The following is a 21,978-nucleotide window of genomic DNA, read 5'->3' as shown; positions in this document are numbered from 1 at the left end:
TCCTCCTCTCTAGTCTTTATTTCTACAACCCAGAGACATGTATATTATACCATCTTATGAGTTCTCTGTCTTCATAAACTCAGGCTATTGTAACACAATACCACAGACTAAGTGGTTTAAACATCATTATTTATTTACTTTGTTCATTTTAAATAAAATTAAATATTTTTCAATTACAGTTGATATTCAATATTATATTAGTTTCAGTTGTAGAGCATAGTAGTTACAGCCAGGGTCAGAGCTGGGCTGAAACGGGAGTAAGGGCAGGGTCAGGGCAGGGTCATGGCGGGGGGGGGGGGGGGGGGGGGGGTCATGTAGAGGTCAGTGGCCCTGGCGTTGGGCATGGAGGTGTGGATCCGCCGAGGCAGAGGTCGGCCAACGGCCCTGCTCTGGCTGTTATTGCTAGTGCCCTTGGCAGCCCCAGGGCTGCGAGGGCTCCTGTTCATGGCCACCCCTGCCTCAGCTCCAGGCGAGACAGTGGAAGGCGGTGCCCCCGCCCCCACCGTGCAGCGGTTGGCCCCGGGAGCCCCAGGTACATGGGCAGGGTTGTGTGGGGTGGCTGCGAGACACTGCAGGGCTGGACGGCCAGACTATAGACTGGGATCCAGTACCAAGGGATCACCTGAGTCTCCCCTCCCTCCCCTGCCCCCGCCACTACACTAGGCAGCCCAGAGACCACACAACACAAATGGATTTCAGGCTCCCCCTCCACTCCTGTGCCCCTGATGGGAAGTGCCCCAGGACCTGAGGGTGGGGCCTGGAACAGGCGCTGGTTGGAGGGGAGCACCAGGGCTGCTGAATGACGGCCCCTGAGTCTGGCCCAGTGATCCCTGTTTCCTCCCTGAGGCCCAAGCATAAGCCTGAGACAAGGACTCGCCTCTCAGAGGGCCTGGGCTCACCCCTGAGCCCCAATTATCTTCAGGTGCATACTAGAACCTGAGTTACAGTCATAGCCCACCCCTCTAATTTTTTATTTCTCAACTACAGTTGACATTCAATATATTATGTTATATTAGCTTCAAGTGTACAGCATAGTGGTTAGACATTCATTTAATTTACAAAGTAATTCCCCAAATAAGTCTAGTACCCACCTGGCATCATACATAGTTATTACAACATTATTGACTATATTCTCTACGCTGCACTTTACATCCTCATGACAATTTTGTTAACTACCAATGTGTACTGCTTAATCCCTTCACTCTTTCATCCAGTCCCCCTAAACCCCCTCTCATCTAGCAACCATCAGTTTCTTCTCTGTATCTGTGAGTCTGTTTCTGTTTGATTTGTTCACTTATTTTGTTTTTAGATTCCACATATAAGTGAGATCATATGGTATTTACCTTTCTCTGTCTGACTTATTTCACTTGGCATAATACCCTCTAGGTCCATCCTTGTCACAAATGATAAGATTTAATTTTTTTCTCAAGCCCAAGTAATATTCTACAGTATATTTGTACCACCTCTTATTTATCCAATCATCTATTTAATTTTTACTTTTTATCTTTATTCTCATTCGAGGATATTTCTTCCATTGCTTTTCAGAGAGGGTGGGAGGGAGAGAGAAAGAGGGAGAAACATTGATGTGAGAGAGACACATTGATTGGTTGCCTCCTGCACACCGCCCCAGGACTGGAGCCTGTAACTGAGGCATGTGCCCCTGGCTGGAATTGAACCTGGGGCCTTTCAGTGGGGGGCCCTACACTCTCACCATTGAGCCATACCTGCTGGGCTATCCAATCATTTATTGATGGGCACTCAGGTTGTTTCCATATCTTGGCTATTATAAATAATGCTGCAGTGAACATAGGGATCCATATATCTTTTCAAATTAGTGTTTTGGATTTTTTGGATAAACACCCAGAAGTGGAATTGCTGGGTCATAAGGTAGAACTATTTGTAATATTTTGAGGAAGCTCCATATTGTTTTCCACAGTGGCTGCACCAATATGCATTCCCAACAGTGAAGGAGGGTTCCCTTTTCTTTACATCCTGGTCAACACTTGTTTGTTGATTTATTGATGGGAACCATTCTGATAGGAGTGACATGATACTTTATTGTGGTGTTAGTTTGCATTTGTCTGATAATTAGTAATATTAAGCATCTTTTCGTATGTCTATTAGCCATCTGCATGTCGTCTTTGGAGAAATGCTTGTTCAGGTCTTCCACCCATTTTTAAATTGAAACGTTGTTTTTTTCTGATGTTAAGTTGTATGAGTTCTTTTCAAATTTTGAATATCAATGCCTTCTTGATATATCATTGGTGACTATCTCCTCTGATTCAATAGGTTCTTTTTGTTGTGCTGATTGTTTTCTTTGCTGTATGATAGCTTTATTGCGGTGATCATTTTTGTTGTTGTTATTGTTAATCCTCACCTGAGGATATTTTTTCCATTGATTTTTAGAGAGAGTGAAAGGGAGGGAAAGAGAAAGAGAGAAACATCCATGTGAGAGAGATACATCAATTGGTTGTCTCCCGCAAGCATCCTGAACAGGGCTGGGGATCCAACTTACAACCCAGGAATGTGCCCTTGACAGGGAATTGAACTCTCAGCCTTTTGGTGTGTGGGCCTATGCTCTAATCACTGAGTCACATGGGCCTGTACAATAACTTTTTGGTTTGATGTAGTCTCATTTGTTTATTTTTACTTTTGTTTCCCTTGCCCAAGGAGATATATAAAATTATTACTAAGAGAAATGCCAGGGAGTTTACTGCCTATTTTCTTACAGAAGTTTTGTGGTTTTGGGTCTTATATTTCAGTCTTCAAACCATGCTGAGTTTATTCTTGTATATGGTGTAAGAAGGTGGTCTATCCTGCCATTTAAGGCTGCTGTTTCCTTGTTGATTTTCTGTCTGAATGATCTACCTATTGATGTAAATGAGGTGTTAAAGTCCCCTAGAATTAAAGTATTACTGTCTATCTCTCCCTTTATGTCCCTCAATATTTGCTTTATAAATTTAGGAGCTCCAACAGTGCCACCTCCTCTTCTCTCAGATATGGAGAATCTTGAGTCATAGAGGGGGAGTGAATTTTCCCAAGCCTCACAGCACCAGACTCCTGCTTGTGAACCTCTCTGCCTGAGATATTGGGGTCAGGTGGAAGGGCACAGACACTGAGAAGCCACAACCTTGAGCAAGGCATAGTTATCCTATGAGATCTATAGTACTTGATCTTCAGGTGTAGCATGTGCTATTGAGGGAAATAAGGTCTGTGATGTGCCCAGCCCTTGGCAGGCCCACTCAGGGAGGTCTGTTGCCCAGCCGACGCTGCTGTGGCCACTCCTGTTTCCCTTTGTCTCACCCTACAGGGCTTACTCAGCTATACTCTGCTGCCCAGTCCTTGGCAGCAGCCAGTGAAGGCAGAGTCCAGGCAGTCCTGTGATTTTGGCCAGGCCACTGACCCTTGGCCTTGTTTTTCCCATCTGTGAGGTGGAGAATGGCCTCCCTAGTAGTGGCATTTGGGGTACTACCAGTGTTTCTATAATAGGCCGGGGGTTTTCTCCACAGTGTGTGGGAAGCCCAAGGTGATGGGGAAGATCTATGGTGGCCAGGACGTGGTGGATGGCCGGTGGCCATGGCAGGCCAGTTTACTGCACCAAAACTTGCACCTCTGTGGAGCTGTCCTCATCGACTCCTCCTGGCTGGTTTCCACGGCCCACTGCTTTCTCAAGTGAGTCTTCCTTCCAGTGCCCAGCAGATGGGCTGGTGGGGGAGGGGATGCAGGGGAAGAGGAATGAAGGGTGACGGGAGTCCCATGTCAGCCCTCTGGGCTTTGCTCTGGGCAGCCTGTGGCCTTCAAGCACGTGCCCTTCCCGCCTTGGACCTGCATCCCCTCCTCCTGGACTGTCTTCCCCACTCACCTACCCAGACACTCATCCTTCACCTCAGCCCAGTGCCCGCCCCCAGGGGACTGGCAGTGTCCATCCAAGCTGCCCACACTGCAGACTGGCTCTTTGCTGCCTCAGACCATGGCTTCCCCTCAATGCCCTCGTATTCCTGAGTGTCAGGCTCCAGGTAGGGACCTGGGGCTGCAAGGACAGGCAGCAGCTAGGCAATTCTCATCACTTCAGCAAAACTGCATGCCTGGGAGAAGCTGTGGTGCCAGGCTCTGTGGGGGGAGGTGGGGCTCTCTGACCTTAGAGAGTGACTCAGAAGTCTTAGCTCCTCTGGCCCTTCTGGGCCTGGCTCGGTGCCCCACTTCTGAACAGACAGGGAAGGGGCCCAAGGAAGCAGAGGCATCACAGCTTAGATCAGGGAGTTGGAGTTCATGTACCAACTGGCTTTAAGAACCCAGTGTCCTATTGGCACCTCTGTGCCACATTCCATGTGAACCCTTCTGTGGCATAGGGGGTGGGAAGACCCAACCTCACCATGCCTCCATTCTGCCAGGAAAGAAAACCCAATATGGGGTGAGAAGGCCGGCCCCACGGGAGAGGGAGGGAGGTCAGCTGAGGGCTGTGCTCCACTGGGTGTGGAGCAGGAGGGGTTTGGGCCCAATAAGAAAGATTTGGGCATGGAGAGCATGGGGAAAGGCTTTCCTGGTGCATGAACCATGTGAACAAAGTCAGAAAGATGGGAAGTTTTAGCATAAGTTCAGGGAACAAGGTGAGGTTTTGTCTCCTGCAATCATTTGTTCATTTAATACAACTTCTGAGAGTGCCTATAACCAAGTGAAAAAGCAGCCCTTGGGCAGTTAGGTGTGTAAAGAAAGGAGGGGCAGGAAAAGTGTTTGGCCAAGAGGTAGGTTGCAGGAGCCGTGGGAAGGGTCTGGTTAGAGCTAAGATTAAGCCAGAGCTCCTCTTGTGTACAGTAAATGGCCCTGATGTGATGGCCCGACCAAGGACACTTCCAGTACTAGGAATCTCTGTTCCTTCAATTCCAGGGTATGATGGGGAAGCCATGTGTCCTGAGATTGTGAGTAGAATATCAATTAGCCTCAAGAAAGAAGGGATCCTGACAGAAAGGGGAGACAAAGCTGCCTGCATCATGTGGCATGGAGGGGTCCACAGGAATGTGGGCAAGGATGCAGGGAGAGAGAGCTGGCCCACACACTCAGGATGATGGTGACAGTGGGCCCTTCTCCCTGCAGTAAATCCCATGAACCGGAGGACTACCAGATTCTTTTAGGAAGCACCCAGCTGTACCAGCACACCCAGCATACCCAGAAGATGTCCGTGAGAAGGATTATCGTGCACCCAGACTTTGAGAAGTTCCACCCCTTTGGGAATGACATAGCCATGTTGCAACTGCACCTGCCTGTGAACTTCACCTCCTACATCAGCCCTGCGTGCCTCCCAACCCCTGGAGTGCACCTGTCCAAGCGCTCGTCCTGCTGGATAACCGGCTGGGGAAAGCTCACCGAGGACAGTGAGGGGGTGTGGAAGACGCTGGCGGATGAGAGTGCGGAGGGGGAGGAGGAAGAGAAGGCGGGAGAGGCAGGAAGAAGGGAGAAATAGCTCAGACTGAAGGGTCCCCACACAAAGAGGCCTCTGGTCCTCGGCCCTCTGTGCCTCATTTCCAGAGGCCTGGACCATCCTAGTTCTAGTTCTGAAAAGTGTGTGATTCTAAAGCATCAGAGTTCCCTAAGTCCAAGGCTCTAAAAGTCTGGGAATCATTGACATTTGAAATCAAGAATCTGGGTTCTTAGTCTTCATGGTCCTTGATTCCAAGGTTTTAATCAGCCATGGATCTGAGACAACTTGGTTCAACTTGAAGGTCATGCTGAGGGCCTGGCCCATTCCAGGCCACTGCCCAACACCCTGATTTCCCATTGCCGGAGAAGGTGCTTGGGAAAAGTGGAAAGAAAACACATTTATGGCTTCTGATCACTGAGCCTGCATGATCACAACCCTCTGAACCTCACTTTGGTAAATAGTCTACTTCATAGGCTTATTAGGTGAATTGAATAACACAGAAGAAAGTTTGTGTTATTTTTTAGATTGAACTGAGAAAAATAGGCAAAAGCTCATGGACAAGACTATTTATTAAAGACAGGGGTGTTAATAGTTTGGGGAAATGCTCATGGGGAAAAATAATATATATTTGTAATCATTTGTAGGGCCATCCTTTGGTATGGTCTTTCTCAACAAAGGTGCTACAGGCATTTTGGACAGACCATGTCTTCATTGATAGGAGATGCCAGCATCTCTGGCCCTTGCCTACTAAGTTTCAGAGTTTCAGGAACTCCCTCTAATCATAGGAGAACCATGGCCCCAACATATTCGTTCTCCCTCCCTCTCTCTCTCTTTCTCTCTCTCCATCTCTCTCTCTCTCTCTCTCTCTCTCTCTCCCTCACACACACACACACACACACACACAGACACACACACAGAGGCTGGTTCTTCCTTGAGTGAAGGGACCACATCTCACTTGTTTTAATGTCACAATCTGTGCCACAGGGCCTGCCACCTGGTAGGTAATTCACTGCTGCCACTCTGGTTCAATAGATAATCATTTCTTGCCTGAACCTTGAGACTGGTCTCGTGGCTCCCACCCTGTGTTCTCTGCTTTAGTCCCCACACAGCTGACCTTTTCCTTTAAAACATGAGTGATGCCACTTCCCCACTCAGCACCCTAAGTGCTTTGTCATTTGTGCTTAGAAACCAGTGCAAACTCTATACCTTAGCTATCAGCCCCTGCATGATGCTGGCTCCCCTCCCTCTCTGCCTCATCTCCTACTGCATCCCTCAGGCACGCCGTCCCAGCCACCAGGCCTCCTCCCTACCTTGAACATGCCAAGGTCACCCTTGCCACAGGGCCTTCACCTTGGCTATCTTCTCTGCCTCACTGGCTCACCCCAAAATCTTTGCCTGACTCACTTCTTTACATTTACAACCATTCCACCTCTGACAGTTTTACTTAATCCTGTCAGCTAAAATAGATAATTCTTACTATCCACATCTTCCTGTTTCATTTCCTTCACACCACTTATTAGATGTAAAAGAATTGTATTTACATTACTTACCCTGTCTCCCCCAGCAAAAATGTTGCCCTGTTTCATTAGTGTCTAGAAGATACAGAGCAGAACGGTAGATGAATCAATGAGGGACTAGATGAGAGTATGGAGGGGGAGGCAGGTGGGAGGATGGGTGGGTAGAAGGGGATGGGTGGGTGGTGGATGGATGGCAGGCAGACAGATGGAGTGGACAGATACATTGACAGATGGAGAGGAGGAAGGGAGGGAGAATGAAAGAGGGATGGACGAAATGGGTGACGGGCAAGTAGGTGGAAGGGTGAGTGGATGGACAGGGGCGTGAGGGAAGGTGGGTAGATGGAAGAATTAGTAGACGGAAGTATGGGAAAGGTTCACGACAGTCAAGTGGAGAATGATGGGATGGGCCTGAAAGGGTAGGTGGTTCAGCAAGTGGTTGCTAAGCCCCAGTGAATGGCATGTGTCAGTGGGATCTGCCTTTTTTCTTTGTTGAATAGGAGAGGTATGTTTATTGCTCTGAGAGAGGTGGCGGGAACAGGATGAGTTTGAAAATGTTTGAGAAACAGGAGAGGAGCTGATTGGGGATGGGTAGAGGACTGAAGCCATGTCAAAAGCTCAGCTATGCTGAGAAAACAGCACGTGTAGGGGGCAGTGGTGAGCAGTAGGACAGAGTGGGGTTCAGAGCAGCCTGGCCTCTGCTGGCTGCAGTGCACTTCACTGGTCTCCTTGTCCTCACAGGACAACTGCTCCCACCCTTCCATCTCCAGGAGGGCAAGGTGAGCCTCATGGAGAACAAGTTCTGTAACATGCTATATGGACAGAGACTCAGCAAAGACAAGAACTACTCTGTGTACGAGGAGATGCTGTGCACCGGGGACTTCTTGACAGGAAAGTCCATCTGCAGTGTGAGTGAGGCCATTTCTCTTCTTCTCTTGCCTGAGCTCAGTGTCTTTCTTGAGTTCCATCCCTCAGCAGTGTCCCCAGGCTTGTCCCTCCCTACGTCCACCCCCATGATGGCATCTGCTGGAAGAACCCTCAAACAGCATCTATTTTTGAGGCATATTTTAAACTTTTTATTGAAGTATAATGTATATTCAGAAGAGTATATAATTACTAAGTATGTAGTTTAATGAACTTAGTGTCTTAACATTATATCAGTGAGACCATCCAAACATCATCCACGGTTACAGCTGGTTCATTCTCACGGCTCTATAGGACTCTATCATATGAATTGAATTCTATGATCAGTTCTGCTCTTGATGGGTATTTTAGTAGTTTCCAAGCTCTTCATTTTATTTCATTTCCAAGTGTTTTGTATATTTCATGTTCTATTCACAGAAGCCCATGAGTAGAATTGTTGGATTCCAAGGTGCGTGGATGTTCAGCTTTGGCAGGTGTCACCAAACATCTCCAAAGTGGTTGCCCCAGTTCTGCTCCCTCTAGCAGTGGATGAGCTTATATCTTTGCCAACACTTGGCACCTTCTATGCTTTCTTATTTTGGTGCTTTTTTATTTTCTTATTTATTGTGGCTTTAACTTGCATTTTGCCAATGGCTAATTATGTATGTTTTCATGTTTATTGTCATCAGATATCTTCTGTAAAGTCTCCCTTCAAGTTTTTTCCCTCCCATTTTCTGTTGGATAGTCCTGTTCTTTTTGGAGCTCTTGGTATATTTGCATATTCTGGATACAAGTCCGCTGTTGGACATATGGATTGTGAATATCTGCTTTTGCTCTCTTAATATCCAATTTTATAGGTGGGAAAAGAGGCCCAGAGAGGGAAAGTGGCTAACCTAAAGAAGGCAGCACAGCCTGATGCAGTGTTCTGACCCAAGCCCAAACCTGCCTCCACAGCACCCCCAGGGCCCAGCCTCCTGAGCTGGCATCGGTGCTCTGAGCTCCTGCATGGATGGTGCCATGGATGGAAGGGGGGGATGAGGGCTCTGGAGTCAGAGACACTGCTCTACCACATGTCTCTACCCTGGGACCTTCAGTAGCCTCTGTACCTTCTGATCCAGTGTCCTTCATAGTGTAGGATCCTGAGGCTTCCTTCACGGGACTGTTGAAAGGATGGTGCAGAGGGTTGAATAGTGCTTCCCAAATTCATGTCGTTTGGAACCTCAGGATGCAACTTCATTTGGGAATACGGCCTCTGCCGTTTTGATTAGAGAAGAATCTTGAGATGAGACCATTCTGAATTTAGAGCAGGTCCTGAATCCAGTAACTGGTGTTTGTAAAGAAGAGGGAAAGACACAGAGACACCCAACTTCAGACTTCTGGCATCCAGAGCTGGAGAGATAAATTCCTGTTGTTCTTGTAAGCCACCAGTTTGTGACAAGCTGTTGTTGCTGCCCCAGGAAAGGTGGACAGGAGGGATGAGATGCATCTGACCCATGGGAAGGCCTTGTGGACAGCTGTTTCTTTACTGCCCAGTGAGCTGTGGAGGCAGAGGGTGGGAGCTTGGCTACCTGCCTTCCTGGTCAAAGGCAGACCCAGATGTCTTGGCTCTCAGTCCTAGCTAATGGTATGGACCTGCTGGCTCTCTACCATGGCCCATCTTTGTCACAATTAGTTGTGCTCACATGTGGAGCCTTTTTTGGCCCCTGAGTCCCCATATGGCTGTCACCTTAGACCTTTCTAGCCTTGTCCTACATCTGCCTTCTCCTGCAAAGGCCATTCCTATGGAGCTCAGGGCCAGCATACTTTGTCTGCCCCTTGGCCCCACTCCTCCTCTAGTTTCTCTCCCTGCTGAGGACACAAATGAGCTGCACACCTGAAAGTCCCTCCCCCCTCTCTTAGCCTTTTGGTCTCCACAACCTGTCCTTGAGATTTCATCTGGATTCATGTTCTGGATTCATGTTCTGGATTCATCTTCACCTGCTCTGGACTCCATCCTCCATCCTTGGCTCCCTTCTCTTCCCTGAAGTGTCCCTTCCCCTACATAGGGCATCCAGAGACAGCTTTGAGGAGCTCAAAGGAGACTTAGAGCTCAGACTGTGGGGCAGTAGAGACCTGGTTCCAGTCTTCCGTCTGTCATTTACTGGTGCTGTGACTGTAGCTGTTTCCTCACCTGTGAAATGGGGTTGCTAATGGCCTTGATTTAGTAAGGTTAGCTGCCTGGCATTGAGTAGGTGGTTAACACGGGCTGGCTTTCATTTTCCTGTCTCTTCCACCTCCCTCTATCTGGGTTGTATTTGTTCTTCTGGGCTTGTCCTACACCTGTGTTCTCAACAAGGGTGGAATTCACTGCCCTGCCCCACTGGACACACACACACACACACACACACATAGTTTGCTGTAGCTCGCTTTCCATAGCATATGTGAGTACTGATGTTCCCTCTGCCTTCTGAGAGCTCCCCTGGAGCAGGGGACTGTTGGAGCCTTTGCCATGTCTCCCAGGCTGGTCCAGAATCCATTGTCATTTGGCAACGACATAGCTCATCTGTGTGAATTGCTGAGGCCTAGAGAAGACAGTGACCACTTCCCCAGACAGGGACCAGGCCTTCCCCTGGCCTCAGAGAGCTAGGGGTGCACTGTGGGGAAGGCCAAGGGCACTCCAACTGGGATCACTGAGGGGAAGAGCTGCGGCAATGATGGTGCAGTCCTGCTGTCCAAGGGGAACCCAAGTGTCAGTTTCCTGGAGTTGCTTTGACAAATCACCTCAAACAGGGTGATTAAAACAGAAATTTATCATCTTACATTTCTGGAGGTCCAAAGTCTAAAATCCAGGTGTGGGCATGGCTGGTTCTTTCTGGAGGCTCTGGGGAAGAATGTTTCCTTGGTTTTCCTGGCTTCTAGAGGCTGCACACATTCCTTGGCTCCTGGCTTCTTCCTCCTCAGAAAGCATCACTCCAGCCTCTGCTTCTGTTGTCACATCACCTTCTGTGACTCTGACCTCCTGCCTCCCTCTTTCCTCATGGGGACCTTGGGGTTACATTGGCCCCGCCCAGATGATCCAGGATAATCTTCCTCTTTCCAGATCCCCAGTTCAGCCACCTGCACAGTGTCTTTTGCCCTGTAAGGCATCACAATCACAGGTTCCAGGCATGAGGATGCGCATCATTGGGGGTCATTCTTTGCCAGCCGCAAGAACCCTTCTCTCTCCTGCTAGCCGTCCTAGCCCAGCCCTGCCTGTCAGCTGGAGATCTTGTTTCTCATTTCACTGAGAGCACTGGAGCAGTCAGACTAGTGCCGGCTCATCTCCCCAGCCCTGCATCCCACACTCTCCATCCTTCATCTGTGCCGAGCCTCAAGTCCAGCTGACCTCACAGGCTCTCCTGCTCTGTCCTCTGTCTCTCTTCACGACTGCTGAGTGAACTCGTAGCAGCAATCTGTTCCTGCTACTGCCCAGTTTCTCTGCCTCTCTTCTCAAAAGACTCCTCCAACACCATCAAGTCTCTTTGATCCACTCCACCCAAGTGTGTCTCCACCATGCCACCAAAGCCATGTGGCCAGTGTCCCCACCAGCCTTGGTCTTGTCAGATAAGGTTGTCCTGAGTCTTCGTCTCATTTGGCACATCGGGAGGTCTCACTCCCATTTCCTGGGCCCCAAGCTGGACAGCTGCTCTGCTCTGCTTCTAGTCACCTCCCCACTTACCATGAAATGCTGGCGATCCCAGCGTCCCATGCTCAGCCTGCTCCCTTCTCTCTCTGCACCTTCTGGTTAGTGGGGAAGGCTCTGATTCAACAGGTCCCGTTGGCTCCTCCTTCAAAATACATCCCAAATCTGACTGTTCCTCAGCACCCTGGCCACGCCCCATCAATAATCTCTCACCTCTCTCCTGTGGCTGCCTCTTGACTGGGCTTTCCTCTCTAACTCATGCTCAGAACTGTCTGTCCTCCACAGGGCACCAGAATGATCCACCTAGACAGGTCAGGTCATCCCCCCGATTACAGTTCTCCACTGGGGATAGGCCCTGTGACTCACCTCCTCTCTACACCCCTGCTCCTTGCAAGACCAGCCTCATTCCTCTTTCTCCCACCCACCTGGCAGGTCCCCTCTTCCCTCGTTTGTGCTTACTCTTCCCTTTGCTCCTGCATCAGAAAGGTAGATTGTTTCCTGTTTGGAGTATCAGGTTAGAAAAGCCTCATGTTGTCACTAGATAACTTCCCTGACCCTGTCCCTTTTATGTTTTGTTGTCACATCTGACCATCATGGGTTAATTGGCTTGTTTAGAAAGTGCAGTGAAAAGGGCCTTGTTTTTTCACCCTTGTGCTCTCAAGTGAGGAGGCTGCCATGGATGCCCCCCTTGCAGATTGGATGGGTGCGTAGAAGAGTCACTAAGCTTGGTTGTGGCCCCTGCTCCCACACCTCCTGAGGATGAGAGCCTCCTTTGGCCAATGAAATGAGAGGACTACTAGTTGGTCTTTCCCTGATAGCATCTCAGGACTCTGGTAACCCCTATAAGCTTTCTGGGAACCCTTGCCTGTTCCCCCAGCAATGCAGGTCACCTCCACCAGGCTTCAACCTGTACATTTTCTAAAAAAGTTGAGAGCAACCTAAAGGCCTAAATGAATGAAAAAGGAAGATGGCAGCAGAGTAGGTAGATATTTCTCACACCTCATCCCTGAGCCAAACTAGAAATAAAAATAAATTGGAGGAAAGTCACCCTGAATTACCAACTGAAGGGTATCTGAGGAGGAGACTTTTAACCAAGGATGGGCAGAAGAGGCCACCTTGAGACTTATAGGAAAGGCAGAGACAGGCTGGCCCTACTCACATGGAAGGCAGGCCAAGTATACAGAGGGATATATCAGCTGGTGGGGGAGGTTCCCCTGAGAAGCGTGAAGCTTATATCCCAGACTGGGCTCCCCAGCCCAGAGCATAAAAGCCAGGAACAGGCACCCACATAGCATCCAGCTCTGGAAATGTGGAATGATTTTTGTCTGCCAAAGAGAGGTGGAGCCTGCTGGAGACAAAGCATTTTTTTCAAAGGGCTATTGTGGGAGATTTTCTATTGCAGCCACTCTCCCTGGACTTTGGTGGAGGGAACGCAGTGCAGACTAGAGGCACCTGAAGAAAGTCTGGGGTGGGTGACTTTGGGTAGTCATGGGGGAGCAGCTGCCAGGGTCCTTGTGCTGGGTCATCCTTCAAAACCACAACAGACATTTTTCTTGAGAGGAGCAAGCTCCTTTAAGTAGCATCAGCCTGGAGAAATGCAACTACCCCAGCCTTTGTAATCCTGCTTGCCCCACCCTGGGTCTTAAGCCCTGCTGAGGAGATAGCGGCATAGGCCAGATCATACAAGGCTAGGAAGACTCAGAGCGTGTCAGTGTCTGGCTTTTGGCCAGGAACCTGACTGGCACTTCCTTCTCATGGGAGAGCTGAGAGAAACACCCTCTCGGCTTCTGGCTGACCTAACCTTTGGGCTCCAGAGGCCCCACTCTCCTGTTACTAGAGGTTCTGGCCTGCTTAAGTCAGGGAAAAACTCTGGGACAGACTCAGACTTGTGGCTCTGAGGCCAGGGAACACACCCACCACCTTCCCTGAAGTCCAAACAACACCTCCTCTTCACAGGAGATCCAGGGATCTCATCCTGATTCCACCAGAGGCTCTTTCAGAAACTGAGCTTTTCCAGGGGCTAAGAGTAGCAGCCAGCCAAGAGGTGGAGACAGGCAGAGGCATATCACAGCGTGCCTTGGGATGTTAGCTGACCCACCCCAGGCTTTGTGCTGGTAAAGGATGGCCATGGAGTGCAGCTTGGTCCTTCCTGTGTACAGCCAATCCTAGTGAAGGCATCCATAAACTGCAGATCTCTTGTAGTTTCAGCAGGTTGCTGAAGCCAGGTGTGGAAAGTGTTTGACATTGGCTTGCACTACAGAACCATCCGGAAGGCTTGGAACTGTCACACAAGTGATCACCTTCAGCCAACATCAGAGCAAGATTCAATAGGCTTCACAAACAGTATATCCAAAGGGAGATTGTAGCAGGTGTATCCTCTGCTAAGGCGAACACCACTTTTTTTCTTTTCGATTTATTTATTTATTTATTTATTTATTTATTTTCTTCTTTTTTTCTTTCCTATCTCTTTTTTCCCCCTTTTTACTTTATTTTTTCTTTTTTCCTTTTCTTATTCTCCCCTACTTTTGTCTTCCCTCCATTTTTCTTTTCCTACATTTTAATTTTTTGCTCTTCCTTCTTTCTTCCCATATTCTTTTCTTTTCCTTCTCATATTTTTCTTTATTATTTTTTTTTATCTTATTAATTTTTGTTGTTGTTGTTTTTAATGTTGGTGGTGGTTTGTTTTGTTTCGTAATGTCAGCACCTGTACAACAGTTTGCATGATGTGTTCAGGGTTGAGCCCTGCAGTCAGCCATTCTGAGGGTAGATCCCACCCATGAATAGGGCAACAACAATCAAGACCCAATTATAATAGGAGAGACCACATAACCGACACAAGGAACATTCCTAGAGCATCCAGCTCAGGAGATAAAGAGCTGCACCACTGGGTCCCACAGTACACTTACTACATAAGGCCACCTTGCAAAGACTGGAAGTCATAGCAGTTCTATCTCATACATAGAAACAAACACAAAGAGACAGCTAAAGTAAGGAGACAAAAGAAACAAGCCCTGACTGAAAGAACAGGAAGAATCTCCAGAAAAAACATTAAATGAAAAGGAGGCAAGCAATCTATCTGATATAGAGATCAAAGTAATGGTTATAAGGATGCACAAGAAACTTAGTGAAAACTACAACAGCATGAAAAAGGACATAGAAACCTTGAAAAAGAACCAATTGGAAATGAAGAATACAATGGAAAGAATAAAAAGTAGGTTGGGTGAAGTGGATGATTGAATCAGTGATTTGGAATACAGGGTGAAAAAAACACCCAATCAGAGCAGCAAAAATAAAAAGGATTAAAAAGTATTATGATATTTTACCCTGGTTGGTGTTGCTCAGTTGTTAGAATGTTGGCCCATGCACTGAGAGGTTGCAGGTGCGATTCCTGGTCAAGGGTATGTGCCTGTTTTTCAGGTTTAAGCAATCCTGGTCAGGGCATGTGTGGGAGGGAAGCAATCAATGTGTCTCTCTCACATCGATGTTCTCGGTCTCCCTGTCTTGCTGTCTCTCTGTCCCCCTCTCTCTCTCTCCATTCCTCCGTCCCTTTCACTTTCTTTAAAAGTCAATGGAAAAACATATCTTTGAGGATTACCAAAAGAAAAAAAAAAAAAAAAGAATTGGGACAACATGAAACACAAAAAGGATACCAGAAAGAGAAAAAAGCAAGGGATAGAAAACCTGTTTGAAGAAATAATAACAAAAAACTTCTTACCTGGTGAAGTAAAAAGTCACACAAGTTCAGGAAGCACAGAGAGTTCCAATCATGATGAACACCAAGACACATAATAATCAAAATGGCAAAGGTTAAAGACAAATAGGGAATCTTAAAGGCAGCAAAAAGAGAAACACTTAGTTACATACAAGGGAGTTCCCACAAGGCTGTCAACTGATTTCTCAACAGAAACATTTCAGGCCAGAAAGGATTATCATGAAGTATTCAAAGGAATGAAAAACAAGGACCTGAATCCAAGATTACTCTATCCAGCAAAGCTATCATTTAAAATTGAAGGCAAAAAAGGCTAAATGAACTCAACACAAAACCAGCATTGAAAAAAATTTTAAAGGATCTGCTTTAAGAAGAAGAAAAAATATATAGAGATAGGAAGCTAGGTATAAAGAAAATATGGCAGTAAATAGGTACTTAGCAATAATTACCTTAAATGTAAATGGATTAATTGCTCCAATCAAAAGACATAGGGTAGCTGAATGTATAAGAGAACATGACCCATATATATGCTGTCTACCAGAACAAAAGATTCACACTGGCTGAAAGTGAAGGGATAGAAAAAAATATTCCATGCAAACAGAAAGAAAAATATGCTGGTGTAGTAATACTTGTATCTGACAAAATAGACTTCAAAACAAAGGCCATAAAGAGACAAAGAGAGTCACTACATAATAATAAAGGTATCAAACCAACAAGAGGCTATAACCTTGGTAAACTTATATGCACCCAACATAGGACCACCTAAATATATTAAAAAATACTATTGGTAGATCTTAAGGGAGATGTTGACAGCAATACAGTAATAGTAGGGGATTCTACCACCCCACTGACATCGCTGGATAGATCTTCCACACAAAAAAATAACAAGGAAACAAAGACTTTTAACAACACACTAGAAGAGATGGATTTAATTGATATTTACAGATCATTTCATCCCAGAGCAGCAAAATATACATTATTCTCAAGTGCACATGGAACACCACATATTAGGACATAAAATAAGTCTTAACAAATTCAAGAAGATTAAAATCATATCAATCATCATCTCTGATCACAAAGGCATGAAGCTAGAAATCAACTACAATAAAAAGATTCAAAAACAGTAAACACATGGAGGCTAAATAGCATGTTATTAAACAATGAATGGATATGAATGAGAGCAAGGAAGAAATCAAAACTTCCTGAAACAAATGAAAATGAACACACAACAACCCAAATCTATGAGACACACCAAAAGCAGTCCCAAAAGGGAAGTTCATTTCATTACAGGCCCACTTCAATAAGAAGAAAAAAAAAATCAATTAAACAATATACCCTACACCTAAAACAACCAGAAAAAGAACAAGAAAAGTCCAGAGTAAGCAGAAGGAAGGAAATAATAAAGATCAGAGCAGAAATAAGTGACATAGAAACTAAAAACACACACAATACAAATGATAAATGAAACCAAGAGCTGGTTCTTTGAAAAGATAAAGATAAAAGTCCAGTTGATGAACCTTCAACAGAAAGAGAGGATCCAAATAAATGAATTCAGAAATGGAAAAGAAGAAGTAACTACTGACATCAAAGAAATACAAAAAAATTGTAAGAAAAGGTGATGCTAACAAATTGGACAACCTGGGCAAAATGGACAAATTCCTAGAAACATACAATCTTTCAAAATTCAATCAAGAAGAATCAGAAAACCTGAACAGACCTACTACAACTAATGAATTTGAAGCAGTAAGAAAAAAATAACAATCCAGCAACCTGGACAGTGTGGTTCAGTGGTTGAGCATCAATCTATGAACCAGGAGATCAAAGTTGGCTTTCTGGTCAGGGTATGTGCCTGGGTTTTGGGCTCAGTCCCCAGTAGGGGGAGTGCATGAAGCAGCTGATCAATGACTGTCTCATCATTGATGATGTTTCTCTCTCTCTCTCCATCTCCTCTCACTGAAATTAATAAAAACACTTAAAAAAAAGGGGGGGGGGGGAGTAACTCTTTCATGGCCCTTCCTTTGAAAAAGCTCCCAGGAAACAAAAGTCCTGGACTGGATGACTTCACAGATGAGTTTTACCAAACATTCAATGAAGAACTAACACCTATCTCCCTCAAACTATTCCAAAAACCCCAGAAAAAGGGACCCTTCCAAGTTTTATTTTTGAGACTACTATTATCCTAATTCCAAAACCAGATAAATACAGTGCAAAAAAAGAAAATTATAGATAAATATTTCTGATGAACATAGGTGCTAAAATCCTCAACAAAACATTAACAAATCGGATCCAGCAATATATTAAAAAGACCAGCCCAGCCGGGTGTGGCTCAGCAGTTGAGCATTGACCTAGGATCCAGGTGATCGGGGTTCGATTCCCGGTCAGGGCACATGCTCAGGTTGTGGGCTCAATCCCCAGTCGGGAGGGGGGCATGCAGGAGGCGGTCGATCAATGACTCTCTCATCACTGATGTTTCTATCTCTCTCTCTCCCTCTCCTTTCCTCTCTCTGAAATCAATAAAGATATATTTTTAAAAAAAGAAGAAGAAAAAAAAAGACCATACACCATTAGCAACTGGGATGCAAGGTTGGCACCATATTCACAAATCAATAAATATGATACATCACATGAACAAAATGAAAGGTAAAAATCACATGATTATATCAATAGATATAGAAAAAACATTAGACAAAATCCAGCACCCATTTATGATGGAAACTCTCAGCAATATGTGAATAAAAGGATCATACCTCAATATAATAAAGGCCATATATGACAAACCACAACCAACATCATACTCAATGCAAAAACTAAAAGCTATTCTCTTAAAATCAGGAACAAGACAGGGATGTCCGCTTCTACCACTCTTACTCAACATAATACTGGAAGTCTTAACCAGAGTGATCAGACAGAAAGAAGAAATAGAAAGCATCCAAACTGGAAAGGAGCAAGTAAAACTGTCATTATTTGGAGATGAAATGATATTGCACATAAAAAGCCCTAAAGGTTCCACCAAAAAACTACTAGAATTAATAAATTTGGCAAAGTAGCAGGATACAAAATCAATATCCAGAAATTGGAGGCATTTTTATACACCAATGATGAACTCTCAGAAAGAGAAACTAAAAAAGCAGTCCCATTTTCCATTCTACAAAAAGAAAGATATCTTGGAATAAACTTAATCAGGGAGATAAAAGACCTGTTCTCGGAAAACTACAGGACATTGAAAAAAGAAATACAGGAGGATGCAAACAAATGGAAGAATATACCATATTCATGGATTGGAATAATTAACATCATTGAAATGTCCATTCAACCCAAAGCAATCTGTAGATTGAACATAATTCCTATTAAAATACTAAAGTCATATTACACAGATCTAGATCAAATATTCCAAAAATTTATATGGAACCAAAAAAGATCCCAAGTAGCCTCAGCAAGCTTGAGAAAGAATAAATTTGGAAGGATCACAATATCAAATATCAAAGTATACTACAAAGCAACTATATTCAAAACAGTCTGGTATTGGTACAAAAACAGGCATTTAGATCAATAGAACAAAATAAAGAGCTCAGAAATCAACCCATGCTTTTATGCTCAATTAGTATTTGACAAAGGAGGCAAGAGCATACAAGTAAACCCAGTCTCTCCAATAAGTGGGTTGGGGAAATTGGACAGGTACATGCAAAAAACTGAAACTAGACCACCAACTTATCTCATACACAAGAATAAACTCAAAATGGATAAAAGACTTAAATGTAAATGATGAAACCATAAAAATCCTAGAAGAAACCATAGACAGTAAAGTCTCAGACATCTCTCGAAGCAATATTTTTGCCCATATATCTCCTAGGGCAAAGGAAACAAAGGAAAAAATAAACAAATGGGACTCATCAAACTAAGCTTCTGCACAGCAAAAGAAACCACCAACAAAATGAAAAGGGACCTGTATGGGAGAACATATTTACCAATGACACATTTGATAAGGGGTTAATTTCCAAAATATATAAAGAACTTAACACCAGAAAGACAAACAATCTAATTAAAAAATGGCCAAAGGACCTGAATAGACACTGCTCCAAAGAGGACATGCAGATGGCCAAGAGACATGAAAAATTGCTCAAAGACACTAATTATCAGAGTGATGTAAATTAAAATTACAGTGAGGTATCACCTCACACCTGCCAGAATGGCTACTATCAATAAATCAACAAACAAGTGCTGCTGAGGATGTGGTGGAAAGGAAACCCCACTGCACTGTTGGTGGGAATGCAGAATGGTGTAGCTACTATGGAAAACAGTATAGAAGTTCCTCAAATTAAAAATAAAACTACCGTTTGACCCAGTGATTCCACTTCTTGGAATATATCCTAAGAATCCTGAAACACTAATCAGAAAGAATATATGCACCCCTATGTTCATAGCAGCACAATTTACAATAGCTAAGATCTGGAAACAGCCCAAGTGTTCATCAGTAGATGAGCAGTTAAAAAAGCTGTGGTACATTTACACAATGGAATACTATATGGCTGTAAGGAAGGACTTTTACCCTTTTTGAAAGCATGGATGGACCTGGAGATAATTATGCTAAGTGAAATAAGCCATTCAGAGAAAGACAAAAACCATATGATCTCACTAATATGTGTAATATAATGAACAAAATAAGTTGATGAGCAAAATTGAAACAGAAGCATGGATGCCTGGAACAGAGTGACAAGTGTCAGAGGGGAGGGGGTGGAGGGACTGGATAAAAGTAGCTGAAGAGATTGTGAAAGACATATATGTATAGCCCATGGACACAGGCAACAGTGTGGTGAAGGCCAAGGAAGGGGGGCAAGGGCTGAGTGGAGGTGGGCAAAGGGTGTTTCAATGGGTGACATCTGTAATGGCGCCAACAATAAAAACACACACACAAAAATAAAAACAAAACAAAGCAAAAAACAAAAAGAAAGAGGACCCAGGTGGGGATATGCTACTGCAGCTCAGGGTGTGGCAGGAGCAGGGATCTGTGGAGGCTTCAGCTGCCAGGCTCTGCTCACCGCCCAGCCCTCCTAGGCCCTGTACATGCAGCTGTCTCCTCTTGGCCTGGGGCAGTGCCTTGTCCTGGGACTCTGGGACCTCTCAGGGAGCAGGGGCAGAGGGTGGGGTCCTCCCATGTGTTGTTAGATTTAGATCCAGAATCTTCCTCGGGGTCAATCTGAAGCTCTTTGAACTGTGACTCCAGTGCCCACCAGCGTGACTTTGATGGATCCAGTGGGACACTGGTGTCTGGACGTTCACAGAGGACCAACCAAGTATGGTCTGGACAAGCCCCACCTGGCCACTTGGTGTCCCAGTCTCTGACGTCCCACTAACCCTCCTCTCTTTCTTAGGGTGATTCCGGGAGTCCCCTTGTCTGTGACCTCCTCAACACCTGGATTCTGGTAGGGCTGGCCAGCTGGGGCTTGACCTGCCGGCACCCCATCTACCCCAGTGTGTTCACCAATGTCACCTACTTCGCAGACTGGATCAGGGAGACCCAGAGGCTCGCATCTCCTCCTGACCCCACAGCTGCTCTTCCTCAGACCCAATTTCCACACCAGCCTCTGCAGACTGCAGGCTCTCCTGGGCCTGGCACTGCCCTTGTGCCTCCGCAGACCTGGCTCCCGCTGCTGTCTGTGCTCAGGGTCCAGTGGCAGGCCCTGCAGTGACCCCCCGCCCCCACTCCTGCTGTCTGCCTCAGACCCCAGTCTCCATGCCTCCCCTCCCCCAGCCCCACCAGCTCTCTGTGCTTCCTTCTCCTTGGCTTTCCTGTCCCTCAGCAGCCACCCCCCAAACCAAGCCTGAAAAAAGAAAAAGAAATAAAAGTTTCATTTGTTTCCAGTATCTGGTCCTCACTTCCCCTCTCCTGCTCCTTAGTACTCACCGTTCCCTTGGGGCCATTCATCTGGTTCCATGGGCAAGGAGATGGGCCTGGCAAGGAGGCCGTCCCAGGAGGAAGGCAGGGGTGAAACGCTGAGGGAGCCAGGTCCAGAGCTGGGAGAGAGCAGGGTGTCTGCACTCAGACTCTGCTCCTGTTGGGGGAGCACCCAGGCCTTCAGAGGCAGCGAGTCAGTCAGCGCGGGGGTGATGCTGGTACAAATACCTCGAATAACAGATAAAGGAAACATGGGCAGCTAAACAACAGGAATTTATCGTCTCTCAGTCCTGGAGGCTAGAAGTTCGAGGTCACGGTGTGGGCAGTGTTGGTTTCTCCTGAGACCTCTCTCCTTGACTTGCAAACGGCCCTCTTCTCCCTGTGTCCTCAGGTAATCCTCCCTCTTGTGTGTCTGTGTCCTAATGTCCTCCTCTTATAAGGACACCAGTCAGATTGGATTAGAGCCCACCCTAGTGACCTCATTTGAACTTAATCACCCCATTAAAGACCTTATCATCCAACACAGTCACATTCTGAGGCACTGGGGCTAGGGCTCCAACAGATGGGTTTTAGGGAACACAGTTCAGCCCATAACCGGAAGTAAGACATTTAGCCAGGTGTGTGCAATGCAGGGGAGCAAGGGTCTTTCCAAAAGTAGAGAAACATCCCTTCTAGGCCTTGGAGGAAGACTGATTCCTAGTGCAGGTGGAGGGAAGTTCCCAGAGGGCAACTGAGCTAGACTAAGGTCCATGACCCCAACCATGAGGAAGGGAGTCCAGCCTGTGGTGTAGTGGGCTCCCAGATGTGGGGAGGGCCTGGCAGAGTGAGTCAGAAGCAGATAGAGGAGACCAAATGCCAGACTGAGAGCTGAGGTTCAGGCCA

The 21,978-nt window shown here is 46.1% G+C and overlaps 1 protein-coding gene across 1 annotated transcript; it reads left to right on the top strand.

Moving 5' to 3' along the window:
* Positions 1–342: 342 nt before the first annotated feature.
* LOC107538162 (putative serine protease 47) lies at positions 343–20,890 on the top strand. Its single transcript, XM_087823147.1, has 5 exons — positions 343–532; positions 3,510–3,672; positions 5,092–5,428; positions 7,701–7,838; positions 20,573–20,890. Exons 1-5 carry the CDS (start codon positions 343–345, stop codon positions 20,888–20,890), a joined length of 1,146 nt encoding a protein of 381 aa, XP_087679273.1.
* The last annotated feature ends 1,088 nt before the right edge of the window (positions 20,891–21,978 follow it).

This window comes from Miniopterus natalensis, chromosome 12 (assembly GCF_054644295.1).
Source record: "Miniopterus natalensis isolate mMinNat1 chromosome 12, mMinNat1.hap1, whole genome shotgun sequence".
Lineage (NCBI taxonomy): Eukaryota > Metazoa > Chordata > Mammalia > Chiroptera > Miniopteridae > Miniopterus > Miniopterus natalensis.
The sequence above is the reverse complement of the archived record's forward strand: the minus strand, read 5'-3'. Positions and strand labels throughout refer to the sequence as shown.